Below are 21,290 nucleotides of genomic sequence, written 5' to 3'. Positions count from 1 at the left end.
TTTAACATCGGGTTGGGTTGTTAATGTGCAAACTGGCTAACTAGTGTCTTGAATCCGTCCTGTCCGAGTAGCAACCTGGGCTGAAAAATGAGGCAAACACAGAGGTGCCAAAAAAGGCAGTTCATCAAATGGCCACTTGGGGCTGGCTGCACTCGAGGCTTCAATTTGGGGGTCCACAAACCGATGGCTGACATCACAGTAGCTACATCCATTATTTTTACAGTGTATGGTCCTGTCAGTCTTCTAGTTTCCCTTTTGAAATGATGAATACAGACTACCACCGCCTGATGGTATGGAGAGAATGTACATGCTAGTTGGCCATTGGCTGAAGTCTTTGCAGTGTGTTCTTGTGCAACGTTTTGGGCGAGACAACAGTCAGTCTTTGTTGCCACTAGTTTTTTGATGTTGGTTTGGTGTGTCTGGGCCTTCATGGCTCTAAAAGGAGCTTTCTGAAGTCTGAAAAATCTGCGATTAGCCATCAGGATTTTCTCAGATTAGGTTAAAGACTTCAAGTTTCTCACAGAAAACCCTCGTCATAAACTGGAGATGTAACATGAGGACACTGATATTTTACCAGACAGGAAGGGTCTTGTGAAATGTGCTATTTAAGATGCATTTTAGGAATCGTACACTCAGCATTTTAGACAGTGACACAAACTAGGAACTGAAAATCGTGTGTGAAAAGCTCTGCTGCTTTGATTGGGATACTGTCTTTAAACCTGTCTATTGTGAGTCTCCTAACTGCATGAAACCACAGTATTCAATGGCTGCAGCTGCCAGGCTACCTGTTGGTTGTTGTTGTTTTAGTATGTATGGATGTTTCTATCATTTAGTCTATCCCATAAATAGCAATGAGGGAAAGCTATATCAGTGGTTCTCAACCTTCTTCGTGTCAAGTACACCTACACTGGTTCACATTAGGTCACCAACCATTAAATAAGATCTTGCCTCAGGGAGCTGCATCTGAAAAGATTTTTGAATATGACTGAGAATATTATGTCAACTACAGCTGAGGTGAAAACTGTGGAGGAAGTGAAACCTATGATCACAACAGTCACTCTTATGACTCTTCCTCACCCTGGGAATCGTAAATAATAACTTGCTTTTCAGCCACAACCGTTTGATAAACAAATACAGATGTTGAGCTGACAAGTTTTTATACTGCCAAATAAGGTTTACATCGCTTTTTGCCTCAACAAGAATGTTCTCGTGGTATTAGCCATTCGTTAATATAACGCCGTCGTCTTCCTCCCTCACTGACTGCAGTGCTCGCTCAGCAGCATTGTGCTCAGTGCTGCCGCCGGTTGGTCGGAGGCTATATTGTATTAGCTGTGTTTATATTTCACTTTTTAAACAGTTTGACAGAAACAAAATGTTAAATCTGAAAACAGTTATTATTTTTATGTAAAATATTACAACTTTTTTGTTAGTAGTAGTGTTTCCAGTCACCACTGACAGCACAGAGCAGCCCTGCCGATAGAGCAAACAGACGCTGGGCGCCATCTTGGATTTCACGCGGGTTGTGTTGATTTTGATACAAATCCTCCGCACTCCACCCGATTAAGTCGGGTTTTTGTTGTTTCACACCCGCCCGACATCCACGTTTTCTCGCCTGATAAGTTGCCAAGACGTAAACCTATCCTCCCATGCGTTTGATGTTGAAATATCCACTCATTAACACACATCATGAGCACCAAATGCCTTTAATTGTTGTGTGTAGTTACATAGCAGTACAGGACCATATAGATAATTAGGATCAGCTAAAACTGAGGTTCCTTTACAACCTGGATCAAACATAACAAAATGACTTACCTGTTTGTGTGTGTTGGAGTCAAAACAAACCCTAAAGGACTGTACTCCACTGAACTTCACAGTTGTTGAGCAGTTATTGTTTACAGACGGGAAGGACATGGATCACTCCCACATTACCAGATACCAGAAGTACCTCCTCTCATCTGGTAGCCATAGAGAAACTTAACCCCTTTGCTGATCATTCAGCTAAACACAAAAAATGCTGCACTGATTTTTTATTTTTTTTTATATTAGACCTAAATTCTATTTTTATAACATAAAACAGAAAAGGTGGCCATGGCATCCAGGGCCGTAGCAAGAAGTTTAGAGGTTGTAACTTAAATTCCCCCAGTGGTGGAAAAAAGAGAGTAGGAGCCTTCTAATCCACCTATGTGCAATTACCGCTTAAAAAAACCTGACTGGAAACGCGTTTGGGGGAGATGGAAAAGTTGGTGTAAATATAGGCTAACAGGCAATTGCCACTATATGCGATGGAAACTCATTCAGCAAATAAATGATGACATACAGCCTTTGAAAATGACACTGCGGAACAACCCGAAAACACAATGCCTCCAGCCACCGCTCTTGCTGGCTCAGAGGCATAGAAAGTATAAACTAAAGTATATGAAAACAACAATATCATTGTCCATCACAATGTTTCACTGTGGACATCTTCATATACCAATTCAGTGGACATCACTGAACCATGTATGTACATGGTACACATAGCAGATTAATACTGTTACAGATAAACTGACAGGATGCTCACGTCAGATGGATTGACACTGCTGAGCAGGCTTTAATCACTTTATTTAACTCTCATTTGGTCAGAAACATCCATCCATTTTCGTAACTGCTTATCCTCTTGAGGGTCGCAGGTGTGCTGGAGTCTATCCCAGCTGACATTGGACGAGAGGCAGGGTACACCCTGGACAGGTCGCCAGACTATCACAAGGCTGACACATAGAGACAGACAACCATTCACCTATCCACAACCTGCATGCCTTTGAACTGTGGGAGGAAGCCAGAATACCTGGAGAAAACACACGCTCCCTCCTGGGACTGAACCAGGAAACCTCTTGCTGTGAGGTGACAGTGCTAACCACTACGCCACCTCCCGCCCTAGCCAGTAACAGCATTTAGAAAAACACAATATAATTTTCACCTCACACTTCTCTCTATACTTACCGTTCCTATTTGCACACAAAGAGCAAAACTAGTTAATAAACTGATTCAATTTCTCAGTTACAATTTTTAGGTCTAATATAAAGTACAGAGCAGAAATACAAACCAAAATATATGTAACAGTCATTTTGATGACTTCTTTTTTAAAAACATGGCTTAATGTTGTAAAAAACAAACAAACAAAAACCCCATCAGTCCATCAATCTGTGTCCATCACGCACACATTCCCTTTTACCCACAAACATACTGACCATAAGGCACAATAATCAATATAAAATCATAATCAGTGGGAACAGTTTGAAAAATATCAACAGAGAGTAGAATGGACAGCAGCATATACAATTTAGTGCAGATTATTATCAAAAATATATGTGCAAATATTTTTAAGCAACTCTTGTAGAAAAAGACCCCGAAGTTTGACTGTATCAGCTGAGTGTGTGTAAACCACTGACGTTACAGTACATACAGTCTATGGTATAAATCAGGGTTCCTACACATTTGGAATTTCAAAATTGGCAAATTGGGCAGTGATGCAAACACAGGTATGGTGAAAAAAGAGAGAGCCTCTGAACTTATAGGGGGGTCCGGGGGCAAGTTTGACTATTTTAAAGTTATAATACATCAATCTGGTGCACTTCGGGAGCAAATTTAGGAGGCTAGATATATGAAGAACTTCGTGTTTTTGTAAACAATTTTGGCCACAGTAAGCTAAATATCTAAAATATGCATTAACCAAGCTAAAAAGGCCAGTGTTTAAAAAAAAACGCAAAAAAAAAGCAATATAGGCTATATGTTAATAGGTCAGTATTAATATTTTATTGTTCCAAGTTTTCTATTTCCACTCTGGTTTTAAAACAGTTTCTAACAAACAGAGAGATGCTTTATAACCACACTAAACACATAGCCTAATGATGATTTTAGCTGCATTTTAATGGTGTAAACTTTATTTTATCCTCATAGTGACAGCTGACAGTGTGGATGATTTTACACTCTGCAGCTCAGAATAACTTGAGACACCTGATAACTGGAAATAAAAACTAAAGAAATAACCCACATTGTTAATTAGCTCCCGTGATTATAAATATAACATTTCGATCAGATAGACCTCATCATTCATTAACTACTTTTACACTCTTTGGTTCGGTAGCAGAAACAGTCTGGAATTATTTTAAAGTTCTATTACAGTATGTGATATTAAGAATGATTTCATCCTGTCATCAAACTAAATAGCGAAAAATACTCTGTACTTAAGCCATAATAATTCTTAAATGTGCCTTAGCCTACTTTTAATATTTGTAAATTATTATTATTATTATTATTTCTAGTCTCTACATCTGTTAAATCAGACAAGCTGATGTTCACAAAATTATTGAAAAGGATTTTTTATCTGTTTTATCTGTCTTATTTTATTCTGTTGTAGCCTATGATTACAGGCTGTTATTACTTAGTTGAAAATAACTGTTTTGCTGTTACTGAAACAGAAGTTTTTTACAGATAGGCTACCGCTTCATCTCATATGAGTATGAGTTCATGATGATGATGTCGCTCCTAATTAACAACTCCGCCTCTTTCACATGAACGCGCTCATTGCTGGAAAACACAGAGATGACAGAGCGAGTTGATAACCAGCTTTGTGGTACTGGTTATCCTGGATGGGCGCTGTTAGGCTCTGTGAGGCCAGCTCACCTAAAGAACGCCTGGCTATGTTAAACGTGTATCGTAGTATAGGCCGACCAGGGGAGAGCGAGTATCAGAGCGGAGACAGTGGAGTGACGGACCGCGGGAGAGAGAAAGGCAGGCGAGCAGTGACACACATCGTGCGACTAGAGTTGCTTTACCTGCGACAGCTGTTTTATTTTTATTCTCCCCTTCCTCAATGCAGTTCCATCATGTAGCGTGACAAAAATAGGATTTATTATGAATCGTTAAGGGCATCTGTCAGTTAAATTATTTTTGGAAATACCTAATTTTCTATTTTAGAAAACAGTATTTTAGAACAGTGGTAAAAGTCTGGAAACATAAATATTTTTCCATAAATTATTTTTCATTTTCCATACTTTTTAATACCTGGAAATTGATCAAATTTATTTCCATACTTTTCCATACTTTCCATACTTGCGTAGGAACCCTGATAAATGCACAGGATTATAGTTCCTGCTAACTGATAGCACAAGGCAGCGATTTGTATTTAGGCTACAGGGGTACTGGTGACTTCCTCCAGCAGTGGATTGTAGTGTTCTGGGTCAGCGGTCTTCTGAAAAGAGAAAAATAATATCAGTAAAGCAGATATAAAAGTGCAGACATACAAATTACAAACACTCAAGACCTGTGACACTGTACTGTTTCCTGCAGGGATACACAGGCGAATGATTATTAGTGTACATTTTTAATCACTTTGCTTCAAGGTTCTGTTTGTAACTCTCATAAAATCCCTCTTATTAGTGACGCCGCTCTCTGAGGCCCTTAAGTGAAAATCCAGTCAACATCCTGCTAACACTAGCCAGCTAAAACCCCAACATCACAGTTTATTTCACTGTTAAGTGCTTTCTGTAACGTCAGGATTTCTTTGTAGCACCAGGGGGCACTGAACATATGACATGGGGCACTGAATTTGATGGATTTACTGCTCATCAGACCAAATTAGCGAGTTAACAGCCCACTGACGCTCTGGCTCAGCCTATATGCCGTAGCGTGACGTGCACCTCCCCAGAAATGTAACTACATGTTGCAGAGGCACAGACCTCCTGTCTTTTTTTGTAAGCTGAAACCTGTGAAGACAATACAGCCTCCACAAAATAGCATTTTAAGTCTTGTCTGTGATTTATCCTTCGAGGATTCATTCATTCATTCATTTTCCGTAACCGCTCATCCTGTTGGGGGTCGTGGGGGGTGCTGGAGCCTATCCCAGCTGACATTGGGTGAGAGGCAGGGTACACCTAAAGATACTGTATTACCTACCACCTACAATATACCCCCATTGTATGAAATGGTATACATTTCCGGTCTCCTAAGTAGGCGTTGTCCCCCGTAGCCCAATCAAAGACGATGGAGAACCGCCAATCAAAGACAAGTATCCCCAACCTCGCTTGGTTATTGTAGATTAGCTGGGCTAACCGTTAGCCGTTAGCGGTGTCTGTAATAACTCAGTGACTCAATAAACAGTCCGTGAAATTTTTTTTTTTTCCAGCGGATGTCTTAGTTACAACATGATTGAGCTAGCAAAGCAGTTTTGTGTTGCTATGTGTGGTATTTATTCAGTTTTTGGAAATCACAATGTCTAGAAAGCATCAGTGGCTGCAGCTGACAGGGACAGCTAACAGCAGCAGCAAAGCTGACATCAGGACGTCATCTGTTAAAAGCCTCCCATTGTCGGATACGACATGAAACTACTCCAGTTAGCTCAATCATATTGTAACTAAGACATCCGCTGGAATAAAATATTTTTTTAATCCAGTATCTTTGGTGAAACTGCACTGATTTCAGCACCAGAGAGGAGATATCTGTTGCCAGATCTCGCGAGAGTGTGCTGTTGAGACAGAAACAGGTCTTGAACAAAGTAAATTTTCTCCTGATTTGTCCGTCTGAAATTTGCCATTGTGGTGTCGGAATGTTCTGAAGATATGTGGCTTGTGATAAATGGGTCCAATATTTGCTTCCGTGACTATGGGGCGAAATAATCGGCCATAATCTGTAATCACGTTTATTTCTCCCACTGAAGTCAATGGACTCAGGACCTGCTGTTAGTCTCCTAAAGGGGCGTGGTGGTCGCGAACCCCACGTGACACTGATACAGGAAACTGACTGGAAGTGGACCGTCTTGGTTTATCCACCGTCTTTGGTACACCCTGGACAGGTCACCAGACTATCACAGGGCTGACACATAGAGACAGACAACCATTCACACTCACATTCACACCTACAGACAATTTAGAGTCACCAATTAACCTGCGTGTCTTTGGACTGTGGGAGGAAGCTGGAGTACCTGGAGAGAACCCACACTGACATAGGGAGAACATGCAAACTCCACACAGAAGGGCTCCCCCACCCTGGGTTCAAACAAGGAAACCTCTTGCTGTGAGGCAACAATGCTAACCACTGCTACACTGTGCCACCAAACGACTAGCGTGGCTCCCTCCACAGGAAACAAAATCCACCAACCACGGCTTCTTTCCCAAAATGTCAAACTGATTTGCTCAAAAGAGATGATTTCATTTTTTTTAAAAATTGAAAGGTGGCATCCTAAAAGTTCGAAATAAGAGATTACGACCAGAGGTTCTTAACGTCACACATAAACATTCAAACAAGAAATGATGTAATAAGGAAATAAAAATATTTGTGCTCAGTCGACCTCTACCTTGTCTTCTTCCTTCTCGCTGCTCCTCAGAGCCTTGATGCCCATGACGGCAGAGCTGATGACGAGGCAGAGCTCCAGGGCTGACAGGACGATCAGCACCGCATTCATGCTTCTCAGGAGCATCTGGTGGGACACAAAGGACAGTGTGAACTAAACCATTTTTAAACACAACTGTTTTAAGAGCTGAACTATTAATCTAAATCACGTGACATATGAGAATGAGAGGAGATCGAGAATACAACTTTTAAATGCCACAAGCAAGCTTTCATCTTCGCATTACTTTGTGTGAAAAAGGCCTCTATCAGTGATACAACGTATTTTGACTGCTGAGATCACATTTTCCACACCTACCAGAACCAACTCTTTGCCCTCCAAGCATTTCTCCTTCATGATCTCCTCCCAGGGAGATGGAGTTGCAGTGGGTCGGTGGCGTGAATAGTAGTCATAATTATAATCATATTTATTGCGACACATCAACCACAGCCCTATGTGTGCTATATTGATGCTGTAGAGTACGATGGATGCAATGGCAAAACCAACTCCTGCTAGATTCAGGATCACATTGATGATGACCTAAAACACAAGACACAAAGAATAACCATGTATTAGATACTCATGGAATTTAAAAGCCAAAGTGCTTTGGGGCAAGACACTGACCTATATAATGTTCTCTCCAATGAATTCATATTGTAAACATGACACAATGTGGGTATGAATATTCTTGAGAGACATGTGACGTAACATGACAAAGGCGGGCCGCCTGGGTGATTTTGGCTGCCGCCTTGGTTAAAGCGTGTGTGTGCATGGGGGGCGTTCAGATGTAGCATCTTTTGCGCGCACAAACCCATTACTTTCAATGTAGACGCATGTCATGCACGCTCACAACCCAAACGACGCCGTAGCAGCACGCATTCGGTGCGACACGCTTGTTTTTGTGCAGTGCACAGCTCCATGGACCTGCTTCTCCCTCCAGTGTTGTTTCAGATCCCGGTTCCCCCTCAAGCTGTGTCTCTCCTACTGTTTCCCACGGAGCTCTGCCCCATTTGAAAGGCAAAGGAAGCCCGTATGTGGAAAGACGTCGCCTCCGAGATGTAGAATGTGTATTATAGAAGAGAAACACACATTTAATAGAGGGGGGACAATACCTGACAGTAATATTCTCAGCTGTCAAGATGCCCTCTGCCACAGGCCTTTGCCACCTTGGTCTCGAAAGAACCCAGGGAAAACCCTGCTGTGTATAAATTAAAAATTCTCCTCCATTTTATTTGTACTGACATGAAACAAGCATAAGATGGCGGCTGTGGACATGATGAACCTGACTTTGTGAAGTCATTTTGCTGGGCCCCTGCAGAGCTCAATTAACTGGACCAGATAATGGCCAGACCATGGCAAAAACACAGATTTTTTTTGTTAATGTGAAACTGCTTTGTTCAGTTTGTTTTGTAGAGTAAGAGACCTCCTGAATGTCTGGATCTTAACTTATCAGAGAAAAGGGTGGGTACACATTAGCCTTTGCTCGGCTTGTGTCACATTTTGGAGTTACAACATTTGAACTTTGATAGACTTACAACCTTAAAGGTCCAGAGTGTAAGATTAGGGGGATTTGGTGGTATCTAGTGGTGACGACTGCAGATTACAACCAGCTGAAACTGCTCCCAGTTAGAATTCCTTCAGTGTTCAGATGGTTTTTACCCGGAGCTGAATTATCCACAGAGGTCTCTTCCTCTCCAAAACAAACAGACCCAGCAATTCAAACTGGCAAAAACACTGGATAAAGCAGTTTCACATAAGAAAAATTTTGTTTTTCCGATACTGCTCATTTTGGAGGGGCTGCTATCTATGGTGGCTGATGCACAAACACCGTGTCTGGAGCCAGTGTTTGGTTTGTCCAGTTGGCACTTCTATAGAAACATGATGGTGCAACATGGCAATACCTATGTAGATATTATTGGCTCATTCTAAGGTAACAAAGACAAGATGTGTCTTATTTTCAGGTGATTATACACTAAAGAAAACATACCTATTTCATTATATTTTATGTCTGCCAATATATCCCCCTAAATCCTACAAACTGAATCTGTAAAGGTTTACTATACAGGAGTTGTCTGTTAAAACAAACGGACCGGGGGATTAAAAAAAAATAGAAGAAGATGATGACAATAAAGTGAAAGAGTATTAAGATAACATGAGGATGTTATAAAGCTGAACTACTCACCAGACATGGACTGGGGCACTTCTCAGACACAATCCCGATGACGCCAAACAACATGAACTAGAGAAAAGACAAACAACAAAAACCTTTAAACTTCCATTTCTCCACACAAACACTAAAATTCATGTATGCCATTATATATTTGAAAGAGATTCTCAGAAAACTAATGCTGTATATTTCACAAAGAATTAAAAAAAAAAAAAAGAGTAAATTCACAACAGGAATAAAACTGAATATTTTATGACTAAATGTCGTTTCAAGAGCAGCAACAGTAACATTAAAGGCGCTGTATGTAAGAATGTGGCCAAAACGGTTACTGCACTCAAATTCAAAATACTGCAGCGAGTCGTGTCCGCCCCCCCTCCCCTACAGATTTGAGGTTGCTGGACAGCTGCACGCTGGAGACTGATTTGTTTGCCCACGGGCGGCTGCCATGGCAGGGCCGCGTCGCCGCGTCCTTGATCTTCCGTAACTGATGCTGAGACTCTACTGACTGCGTGACTGGTAGACGGCGGTGGGTGGCGCAACAGGCCAAAACACAAATTCAAAACATAAACATGATTTGCAGACTGCAAAAAATTTTTTTAGATGCAAATATTCTGGCTGTACTATTGTTGTCGGTGAGATCAGTATGTTATATGAACATTATTCCTTAGTCTCTGTGACATATTAGGAGGATTTTACGACTATTTGCTTTAGATTTCTTACATATAGCTCCTTTAAACTTAATATCTCACTGCATTGCATACAGCATCAGCTTACTTACCACCCCTCCGAGCCAAAAAGGAAACCCAGTTTCATCCATCTGGTACCAAGAGCCACTGCGACTGCTACAGAGGATCGCTCCAAGGCCGATGTTGAGCAACCCAACCATGATGTGCAGAGCCTGTGGAGGAGGAAACACAACTTGAACAACAAACACCTGCACAGTAGACCTGAAGTCATCACATGACACTGTTAGAGTTAGTTGGGGAGCAGAACATACTGTTGTACTGGACCATTTTCCCTCAAAGGGTCTTTCACTAAAAAACCTTACATTTAAGGCCTCTGAGGGTCAAACAGGGAGAACTTGTTCAGGCGCGTGTTCTGGGCAACAACAATAAACCAATGTCCAATTCGTCAGAGTGTAATTAGGTTCATTTTGTCTACTCAAAACAGATTAAGTGTAGAAAGTTTCTTTTTTCCAGACAATGAGTTTTTAAGGAGATGAAGTTTACCTTGACATGTTTCGAATGTCACTTCAGTCTTCTTCAAAAGCGTCATCTGACGTGCGTCATGACGTGTCTTTATCAGCTGGTAGTATCCCGAAGTTACAGTTAGATTGCCAGGCTGGTCACGCCCCCCGCCGCCCGGTGTTCTTTGCTCTCTCCTCCAAAGAACACCGGGCGGCGGGGGGCGTGACCAGCCTGGCAATCCGATTTGCCAGGCTGGTCACGCCTTCTGAAGAAGACTGAAGTGACAGTCGAAACATGTCAAGGTAAACTACATCTCCTTAAAAACTCATTGTCTGGAAAAAGAAACTTTCAACACTTAATCCAATTCGTCAGGTTTCTTTTAGTGTGGTGACCCATTTATTTTAACACATGCTCGCCTTCACACAGGTACAACATTGTCTGTCCATAATTCATCTCAGGTAAGTTTCCATTTTAAGGTTTCAGAGTCCATCACAGGTAAGAGTCCATTCAACAGTTAAGTGTCTGTCAAAGGTAAATGTTTCTCATTTTCTTTTTAAAAAAAGTTCAGCGTTCAAACAACAACGTTTTTATAACAATCGCCTTGCACATAGATCCCCAAAAATGACCAAAAACGCTGTAGTATACATGCCAGGCCAGTAGTTGGTGGCGTGATTTTGTAATGAAACAACACGCGCCTGCGCTCATGTGCTTCCTTCTACAGAGTGGTGAAGTATAAACAAACAAAATGGACGGAGGATGAGGTAGAGTCCAGTAAAGCTATACTTTGCTGGAAAAGCGTTGATAAATTCACACGATGAGCAGCACAAACAGAGCTCGGTAGACCGTCATTGTTGTTGTGAGGGTCGACTTTCTCACGCATACCTAGTGACTGGAACCGTAATGCACGTGTGAAAAGTCTCTGTTTTCAGGGGAACTGCATATTGCAAGTTTACATGACAACGGAGACGGTGCTGTTTCCAAATAATTGCACTCTAGAACCGGTTTTCAAAATGTTGCGTTTTCAGGCACCCAAAACGCCGTTATCGTGTAAGCAATCAGCCAAAACGCAACTAAAGTTTACCGTTTTCAGTCGAAATCGTTGTCGTATAAACAGGACCTTAACACGGTCAAAAAACTGTTTGCTTCCACCGTCACACACCTGCTGCTCATCACCTGCAACTTACTGATATTACCTGCATTTTCCTGTTCTAGTGTACAAACAACAAAACTGCATCTATTTACATGTAGTCACCACTATTTAAATATGAATTAAAACAAATACAAAGAACGTTATTGTGGCTCCAACATCCCTAAAAGATTCGTGGTGTTTTCTAAATGAAGTTTTCCTGTATAATCAGAAGAGTAACAAACCTTAACCTTAACAAAACATATAAAGGTTGTAACTCACCCCGAGTATTGACTGAGAGGATCTCTGGACCTTCCTCAGGCTCTGAGACACAGAGCAGCACACAGGGCTGTAGCAAAGGCCTTTGATGATTTGGCACAGCGGAGGACAAACACTTTGGGTGTCAGAGGTCACAGTGAACACAGTGACCCCATCAGCCTTCGACATGATCACAGACATCCTGCCTGCTCCTGTGGACTGAAAGACACGATAGAGTACAGGAACTTTAAATTTCTGCAATCAGGTTAAGGTTGCTGTTGCTGAGTCTTTAACCTTAAATATTTGTTGAATCTTAATGTCAAAGATATACATGCAGGGTTTTATTTTCTGTGTTAGGGGCGGGCGTTTATGGGTGTGTACCCCACAGTGCTCAGGTCAGGTAAGGGCTTTATAAAAAGGTAGCAGCTAGGTATCGGACCAATCCTAACCAAGAGACACAGCGTCAAAAAAAAATATATAGCGCGGCTAAATGCCAAACAAGAGCGTATCTGTGGTTGACTTTTACTTTACTTTCACTTTCTCATGTTCTCTTGTATGTTACCCAACAGTAACCGACAATCCTGTATAATATACCTTCAAAGTGCGTGTGCTGGTTTGTCTTCTATTCCCACAGACCCATCATTTTACACATGCAAGTACTTTCTCCACTTCTCTGCTCCTCAGCCACGGCTGTAAAATGGCTGCTCCGGTAGTTCATCTGGGAGTGATTTGTGGCCTTTGTTCCAATGCATTAATGGGCTTTTTTTAACAGCATCGTACTTAAAGAAAGATCAGATTAGTTAGCAAGGGGAGGTCTACGCATCCTGCAGAAACAGCTGTATTTCTAAGTGTCTAAAGGCACTTTCACATGACTGCCGATTTGCCGCCGCCGCTGCAGCACTCGCCGTCAGCTTGACCCAACGCTGATTATACGCACGCACTGACGGCCGGCGGAATCATTGCCTCTACACGGAAAGGTCAACTCAAACAGGGTCGAAGTTCAACAAAATTGAACTTTCTACGTTGCGTCAAAACACCGATGAAGCCCACAACGCGACGCCAAAGTCAAAAGTACCCCGACATCAGCGTTAATGCCAGCTTCCATAGGAAAACAAAGGCACAACAGGCATCAAGAAATTTTTGACGCTGGTCATGTGCAAGCACCTTAAGGACCCTGACACACCGAGCCAATAGCCGGGCACTGGTCAATGTCGGGCTGCGATGAGCATCCATCACCCTAGTTTTTGTGGTGTGTCCTGCATCATTAGCCCTTGCCTGCTGTTTAATCAGCATAAGAGACGGTGGAGCCTGTCAGTGAATGAAATCACTCTTACTGGCAGTTCAGCTCAGTGCAGCACATGAGAAATGCAAGTGAGGAAAGTAAACAAACAGCTAAAGTCAAGAGGGAGTGAGATCAGAACAAATGTGGCTGGCTGCTAAAGCCAGTCAATGTGCAACTTTTTGGGTGAGACATATGCAAAATGAGGCCACGTGACAGTCAGTCTTTGTTGCCTCTAGTTCTTTGATGTTGGTTTGGTGTGTCTGAGCCTTCATGGCTCTAAAGGGAGCTTTCTGAAGTCTGAAAAATCTGTGATGACCCATCAGAATTATCTCAGATTAGGCGAAAGACTTCAGGTTTCTAACAGAAAACCCTCGTTATAAACTGGAGATGTCGCATGAGGACACTGGAAGGATCTTATGAAGGTGCACTTTAGGAATCGTATACTCAAGAGTGACACAAATGGGAACTGAAAATCATGATGTGACGAGCTCTGCTGCTTTGATTGGGATACTCTGTCTTTAAACCTGTCTCGTGACCCATAACTGCATGAAACCACAGCATTCAATGACTGCAGCTGCCAGGCTATCTGTTGGTTGTTGCTGGAACTTTAGTCTATCTCATAAATAACAATGAGGGGAAGCTAAATCAGTGGTTCTCAACCTTCTTTGTGTCAAGTACCCCTGAACTGATACACACTAGGTGATGGACCCCCATTTGATGATAATTCGCTTAGCCGTGATTTGACGTATTACGGTCCCTTAAATAATGTTACTATTATAGAGAAAAAGCAACCGTTTGAGACTCATACCGAAGAGTGATGAAGGTGAATTTCTCAGCGACCAACCACGCGGAAAACAGTCGATGTCAGGCGGTGTATGAAGTAACAGAAACACGATTTATTTCGATAAACTGCAGCACATATTTAATCTTTAATATAAATAAAACAACGTCACGCCACAGTCTTCCTCCCTCATTGACTGCAGTGCTCGTTCAACAGCATTGTGCTCAGTGCTGCCGCCGGTTGGTCGGAGGCTATATTGTATTAGCTGAGTGCCGACGTTTTTTTTTTACTTTTTAAACAGTTTGACAGAAACAAAATGTTAAATCTGAAAACAGTTATTATTTTTATGTAAAATATTACAACTAGTACAAGTAGTGTTTCCAGTCACCACTGGCAGCACAGAGCACAAGTAGTGTTTCCAGTCACCACTGGCAGCACAGAGCAGCCCTGCCGATAGAGCAAACAGACGCCTTGGCGCCATCTTGGATTCCACGCGGGTTGTGTTGATTTTGATACAAATCCTCCGCACTCCACCCGATTAAGTCGGGTTTTTGTTGTTTCACACCCGCCTGACATCCACGTTTTCTCCCCTGATAAGTTGCCAACACGTAAACCTATCCTCCCATGCGTTTGATGTTGAAATATCCACTCATTAACACACATCATGAGCACCGAATGCCTTTAATTGTTGTGTGTAGTTACATAGCAGTACAGGACCATATAGATAATTAGGATCAGCTAAAACTGAGGTTCCTTTACAACCTGGATCAAACATAACAAAATGACTTACCTGTTTGTGTGTGTTGCTGTCAAAACAAACCCTAAAGGACTGTACTCCACTGAACTTCACAGTTGTTGAGCAGTTATTGTTTACAGACGGGAAGGACATGGATCACTCCCACATTACCAGATACCAGAAGTACCTCCTCTCATCTGGTATCCATAGAGAAACTTAACCCCTTTGCTGATCATTCAGCTAAACACAAAAAATGCTGCACTTACTTTTTTTTTCTTCTTTTAAATTATGAGGCCTTAATGCTATTTTTACAACATAAAACCATAAAACAGAGAAAAGGTGGCCATGACATGCAGGGCCGTAGCAAGAAGTTTAGAGGTCATAAGGTAAACTTCCCCCAGTGGTGGAAAGTAATGAAGTACATTTAGTCAAGTACTGTACTTAAGAAGAGAAGGAACCTTTTCATCCACCTTTGCACAATTTACGCATTAAGAAACCTGACTGGAAACATCAAAATTTAGAAAAAAATCTTGAAACATTGCAAAAATTTGTCAAGTTTGGGGGAGATCGAAAAGTTGGTGTGAAGAAAGCAGGTAATTGCGACTATATGCAATGGAAACTCATTTAGCGAGTAAATGATGACGTACAGTCACTGAATAGGCCTCTACGAAACAACCACAAAACATAATGCCTCCAGCCACGGCTCTTGCTGGCTCAGAGGTAAACGAAGTATATAAAAACAACAATATCACTGTCCATCCTGATGTTTCACTGTGGACATCGTCATATACCAATTCAGTAGACATCACCGAACCCTAGCATGTACATATATAGCAGATTGATACTGTTACAGGTAAACTGACAGGATGTTCACGTCAGATGGATTGACACTGCTGAGCAGGCTTTAATCACTTTATTTAACTCTCATTTGGTCAGAAACATCATTTACTCACACCTCACACTTCTCTCTATACTTATCGTTCCGATTTGCACACAAAGAGCACAACTGATTCAATTTCTTAGTTACACTTTAAACTCTGATATAAAGCACAGAAATACAAACACCAAAGTATATTTAACATGGTTTAATGTTGTAAAATAACAAACACAAACCCCATCAGTCCATCAGCGTGTGTCCATCACACACACGTGCATGAACCTCACTTTTACCCATAAACATACTGACCATAAGGCACAATAATCAATATAAAATCCTTATCAATGGGAACAGTTTGAAAAACATCAACAGAGAGTAGAATGGACAGCAGCATAAACAATTAAGTGCAGATTATTATAAGTGCAAATATTTTTAAGCAACCCTTGCAAAAAAGGACCCAGGAGTCAGGCAGAGATTGTAACAGCTGAATATGTGTGAATCATTCATGTTACAGTACACAGACTCTATGGTATAAATGCACAGGATTATAGTTCCTGCTAACTGAAGCACAAAGAAGATTTTTATTTAGGCTACAGGTGTACTGGTGACTTCAACCAGCAGTGGTTTGTAGTGTTCTGGGTCAGTGATCTCCTGAAAAGAGAAAAATAATATAAACAAAGCTGATAAAAAAACAGAGTAGCACATATTCACAGTTACAGTCACCTGTACGGCTGCACGTAGAGCTGAGAGTTACGTACACAGCTTAGATTTTACGTGCACTACCGTGCATATGCTCATGGTATGTCCAATCCTGAGAATGTTTGTGCTCAGTCAACCTCTCCTGGACAAACAAAAGGTTAACACTGCATTGTATAAAACTCTACCTTGTCTTCTTCCTTCTCGCTGCTCCTCAGAGCCTTGATGCCCATGACAGCAGAGCTGATGACGAGGCAGAGCTCCAGGGCTGACAGGACGATCAGCACCGCATTGATGCTTGTCAGGAGCATCTGGTGGGACACAAAGGACAGCTGAACTTTAACATTTTTTTTAGAGCTGAATGATTGATCAAATTCAGCTTGATATTGCAGTGTAATAGAACGCATTTTTTAAATTGCAAAAGCGCTGATTTTTTTTTAAATGCTACACAATCTGATCAACTAGAGGGTCAGAAACACCTGGACGTGTGGGATTCACATGTGCGCACACCACCCTACCAGGGGCGATTGCTCTGAGACAACAAGGGAGGCTGAACTTCCCCTAAAATTTCATAGAAGAAATGGTCAAATATGCACTATTGAATTTACATTAAAATAAGAATTTACATTGCATTAAATGTGCGCTAGGATGTGTTTAACATCATGACTATGATGTTCAAACGTCAGCTGTTATCAGCAGTTTTCAAACGCGACCTCCCTGTCATACATTCTCGTTTCAGCACGGTGGACGCGGAGCCTCCAAGAATTCCTATGAGACAGCGCTGAGCAGGTTTTTTTCATGCAGCAAAGCGAGACGGTCATTGGATAAATGCAACAAAATCCTCACTTCCAGGAAGGCTCAGCTTCCCTGGGACCTAATGGAGCGGTGGGCGGGAGAGGACGCTCGGTGTCTGCATGATGATTGGAGGAATTGTCTAAAAGGCTGAACCCCTTTGTGATTCACAGCGCTTCGCATTTTGAGCTCAGTCCCATGCGGATATTTGCGAGTGGAGTGCCGTCCGGACTCCGGAGTTCCTTATTTCCATAAGCGATATAGCTCATTTTCACCGTTTGTAAAGTACAGTTCAGGTGTTTAAAGCCATCTGAAAATCTNACCCCTTTGTGATTGACAGCGCTTCGCATTTCGAGCTCAGTCCCATGCAGATATCTGCGAGTGGTGTCTTCTGACAGAGTGCTGTCCGGAGTTCCTTATTTCCATAAGCCATATAGCTCATTTTCACCGTTTGTAAAGTACAGTTCAGGTGTTTAAAGCCATCTGAAAATCTGTGAGGTGTGTTTTGCTGTGGTTCTGTGGCATGAGTGTTGTTTAAAAAATGGCTTCAATTAAATGTTCCTTTTATAAGTTACTGCCTCGCTACAATATGACAAATTTTATGATGTAAACTTAAAGTGAGCTTCCCCTGTTTGAAAGACCAGCAGCCGCCACTGCACCCTACACTCCACATGACAGATGAGAATAAGTGTAGATTAAAAAAACTTGTAAAATGCCACAAGCAAGCTTTGATGCACGCAGTACTTTGTTTGAAAATTACCATCATCAGTGATACAACTTGTATTTTGACTGCTGAGATCACATTTTCCACACCTACCAGAACCATTTCTTTGCCCTCCAAGCATTTCTCCTTCAAGATCTTCTCCCCGGGAGATGGAGTTGCAGTGGGTCGGTGGCGTGAATAGTAGTCATAATTATAATCGTTGTCACACTGCAACCACACCCATATGACTGCTATATTGATGCCGTAGAGTACCATGGATGCAATGGCAAAACCAACTCCTGCTAGATTCAGGATCACATTGATGATGACCTGAAACACAAGACACAAAAACACACCATGTATAAATACTCGTGGAATGTGACACAATGTGGGTGTGTATATTCTTTAGGAATACACACACCCAATATAAAATTATCCTCCATTTTATGTGTCTTGAAGAATAAGATGACAACAAAATAAAGCTGAACTACTCACCAGACACGGACTAGGGTACTTCTCAGACACAATGCCGATGATGCCAAACAACACAAACTAGAGAAAAGACAAAAAACAGAATCTTAAACTTCCATTCCTCCACACAAACACTGAAATTCATATATGTCATTTCTGGCATCATTGCTTGAGTGAACAGAATTTATATAAGCAACCAGTACTGATCTATGTGATCTGAGAACTAAGAAATTATCAAATACGCAGCCTCAAGTTGTAAATTTTATACTGAAAATCCTGTTGGATTTTGGTTATGACATAAAAGACCAAACACAGCATCAGCTTGCTTACCAGTGCTCCAAGCCAGAAAGGAAATGCTTCGTCACCCATTGACCACCAAGAGCCACCGCGACTGCACATGAGGATCACTCCGAGGCCGATGTTGAGCAACCCAACCATGATGTGCAGAGCCTGTGGAGGAGGAAACACAGAATGAACAATAAACACCTGTACAGTCGACCTGAAGTCACCACATGACATTGTTAGAGTTAGCTGGGGAGCAGAGCATACTGTTACATCGGACCACTTTCTCTCACAGTTTCATGGTGTTTTCTAAATGAAATTTTCTATATAAACACTACCTGAGGCTTCGAGGCAGGTACAGAGCGGTGACAGGTTCATGAAAAAACTGACCAATGTGATTCAAATTACACCAAAACAACTTATTTACTCAAAGTTGAAATCAGAATTGAGTGGGGAAAAGTTCACAGGGCAGCTTAAAACACATAAAGGTTGTAACTCACCCCCAGTATTGACTGAGAAGATCCCTGGACCTTCCTCAGACGCTGAGACACAGAGCAGCACACAGGGTTGTAACAGAGGCCTTTGATGATTTGGCACAGTGGAGGACAAACACTTTGGGGGTCAGAGGTCACAGTGTACACAGAGACCCCATCAGCCTTCATCACGGTCACAGACATCCTGCCTGCTCCTGTGGAATGAAAGCGTAAAGAGAGTACAGGAAACTGTAAATCTCCTCGATCAGGTTAAGGTTGCTGTAGTGATTCTTAACAATCTCTGATGATAAGTAAATGGAATTATCTGCAATGGAAACTCATTCAGCGAATAAACGATGACCTCCTGTCTTGACGTATCCTCATCGAGTGAGTCCTAAAAATATGTTTAATTATTCACAAAATGAAGTAGTAATTTTAACGAGCTCACAGCCTTGTTGCTCTACATAAAGATCAGTTTAGTCAGCAGGAGGAGTACTGTGCATCCGGCAGAAACAGCTGTATGTTTAGTGAATCTGGAGGAAGCTTTCTGAGGTCTGAAAAAAATGCCCATCAATGTTATCTCAAATTAGACAAAAGATTTCAAGTTTCTAACTGGTATTTTTCATTACAAACTGAGGTCATGGCATTGGAGAGACACTGGTAGTTACCAGACAGGAAGAATCTAATGAAACATGCTATAAAAGTTGCATTTTAGGACTTGTAAGACTTCAAAACTGAGCTCTGCTGCTGTGATTTTCACTACTCTTTTTTAAATACTGTCTCTTGCGAGTCCCCAAACTTTGTGGACGCACAGTACTACATCACAAGAGTATCTATGTGCAGCAGACACCGGCAGGAACTGATGGGTTATTTGTTAAGTACAGATTTTTTCTGATATTTTGTCCATCACATTAATAGCAATGACGGGACCTAAATAACAGCAACACCTCTCTGTGCAATGCAATACATTTCAACTACATAAAGTTAATTCAACACCTGTCTGACACATTAACACATGAGCTGAACATTATAACCTCCATAAAGGGGGGGTTTATTGCATGGATGTTTGTTTTAGCTTAGTGTGGCCTATTTAATAAACTGAGTGTGCATACAAAGTGCAGGTTGTTAATCATGAAGACAATATGTCAAGTCTTGCCTTCTATAAGTGTGACTGGTTTCAGTAAGAACAGGTCAGTAAGCATCTTAAATAAAATCATACTTTCCATTTATCTTTCAGTCACAACAGTTTTGTAAACAAGATGTCAACAAATACTGAGGAGAAAGCAACTCTTTAAGGCTCATACCGAAGAATAATGAAGGTAGATTTCTCCGCGACAAACCAGGCGGAATACAGCCGATGTCAGGCGGTGTATGAAGTAACAGACACACGATTTATGTCAACAAACTGTCGCACATTTTACAGTAAACACAGCATAACGCCGTCGTTTCCTCCCTCATTGACTGCAGTGCTCGCTCGGCAGCATTCTGCTCAGTGCTGCCACCAGTGGTCGGAGGCTATATTGCATTAGCTGAGCGTCGACGTTCATTTTTTTAATCTTTTAAACACTTTGACAGAAACAAAATATTAAACCCGAGAAGAGCTAGTATTCTCTCATCAAACATTACATTTTTATTGGTAGAAATGTAGTTCTTAGTCGCCATTGGCAGCACAGAGGAGCCCTACTGTTTATGAGCGCAGACGTTGGGCGCCATCTTGGATTTTGTGTCGGTTGTGTTGATCTTAATACAAATCTCCTGCACTTCACCCGATTAAGTCGGATTTTATTGTTAAATACCCGCCTGACAAACAGGTTTTATCTCCTGATAAGTTCCCAAGACTTTCACCTAAGCTGCCACAAGTTTGAACTTGAAATATTCACCCATTCACACACTTTATGGGCACCGTATGTCTTAAATTGTTGTGTTAAGTTAAAAAGTAGTACAGCACCGTATACATTATAAGGACCGGCTATAATTGAGATTCCTTTACAACCTGCGTCACACATAAGAAAATGACTTACCTGTTTGTGTGTGTTGGAGTGCAAAAGAAAACCTAAACGTCTGTACTCCACCAAACCAACCAACTGTTGTGCAGT

General features: G+C 41.6%; 3 protein-coding genes and 1 pseudogene across 9 annotated transcripts in view; 1 reads left to right on the top strand and 3 right to left on the bottom strand.

Annotated features, from left to right (window-relative positions):
* LOC126391301 (uncharacterized) overlaps positions 1 to 1,958 on the bottom strand; it is a 12,091-nt pseudogene extending 10,133 nt beyond the window's left edge.
* The window catches only part of LOC126391274 (uncharacterized), a 16,853-nt gene extending 9,569 nt beyond the window's left edge, over positions 1 to 7,284 (top strand). The window contains exon 3 of the transcript XR_007570071.1: positions 7,208 to 7,284. The gene's annotated coding sequence lies outside the window, so the exon portion shown is untranslated. The remainder of the gene's footprint in view (positions 1 to 7,207) is intronic.
* LOC126391283 (transmembrane protein 176B-like) lies at positions 2,585 to 21,290 on the bottom strand. 6 transcript variants are annotated; one of them, XM_050045933.1, is made up of 7 exons: positions 21,216 to 21,290; positions 12,126 to 12,313; positions 10,309 to 10,428; positions 9,546 to 9,602; positions 7,682 to 7,903; positions 7,331 to 7,453; positions 2,585 to 5,230 (listed from the first exon to the last, which is right to left on the bottom strand). In XM_050045933.1, the coding sequence occupies exons 2-7, from the start codon at positions 12,300 to 12,302 to the stop codon at positions 5,165 to 5,167; spliced, it is 765 nt and encodes a 254-aa protein (XP_049901890.1). In that variant the 5' UTR covers positions 12,303 to 12,313; positions 21,216 to 21,290; the 3' UTR covers positions 2,585 to 5,164. The 6 variants fall into 6 exon arrangements, with proteins under 6 accessions (XP_049901890.1, XP_049901886.1, XP_049901889.1 ...); XM_050045929.1 differs by having other exon boundaries at positions 12,126 to 12,320; positions 21,216 to 21,234; XM_050045932.1 differs by lacking the exon at positions 21,216 to 21,290 and adding an exon at positions 20,499 to 20,672.
* LOC126391280 (transmembrane protein 176B-like) overlaps positions 15,799 to 21,290 on the bottom strand; it is a 35,871-nt gene continuing 30,379 nt past the window's right edge. Inside the window, exons 5-7 of one of the 2 annotated variants that reach the window (XM_050045919.1) lie at positions 18,083 to 18,298; positions 16,662 to 16,784; positions 15,799 to 16,428 (exon numbers count right to left, since the gene is read on the bottom strand). In XM_050045919.1, coding sequence (XP_049901876.1) covers positions 16,363 to 16,428; positions 16,662 to 16,784; positions 18,083 to 18,298 — 405 coding nt within the window. In that variant the 3' untranslated portion in view covers positions 15,799 to 16,362. The remainder of the gene's footprint in view (positions 16,429 to 16,661; positions 16,785 to 18,082; positions 18,299 to 21,290) is intronic. The other variant, XM_050045923.1, reaches the window with a different exon arrangement.

This window comes from Epinephelus moara, chromosome 6, assembly GCF_006386435.1.
Source record: "Epinephelus moara isolate mb chromosome 6, YSFRI_EMoa_1.0, whole genome shotgun sequence".
Lineage (NCBI taxonomy): Eukaryota > Metazoa > Chordata > Actinopteri > Perciformes > Serranidae > Epinephelus > Epinephelus moara.
This window is presented reverse-complemented; position numbering and strand designations above follow the sequence as displayed.

Bases quoted from the DNA above. Each gene is read 5' to 3' on its own strand.
- LOC126391283 (XM_050045928.1), bottom strand. From the start codon at position 15,053: ATGTCCTTCCCGTCTGTAAACAATAACTGCTCAACAACTGTGAAGTTC. The intron at 9,603-10,308 runs GTAAGTAAGCTG...TCTTTTCTCTAG, and splicing joins CTTTTTGGCTCGGAGGGGTG to TTCATGTTGTTTGGCGTCAT. The intron at 7,904-9,545 runs GTGAGTAGTTCA...CTTGTGTTTTAG, and splicing joins AGTGCCCCAGTCCATGTCTG to GTCATCATCAATGTGATCCT.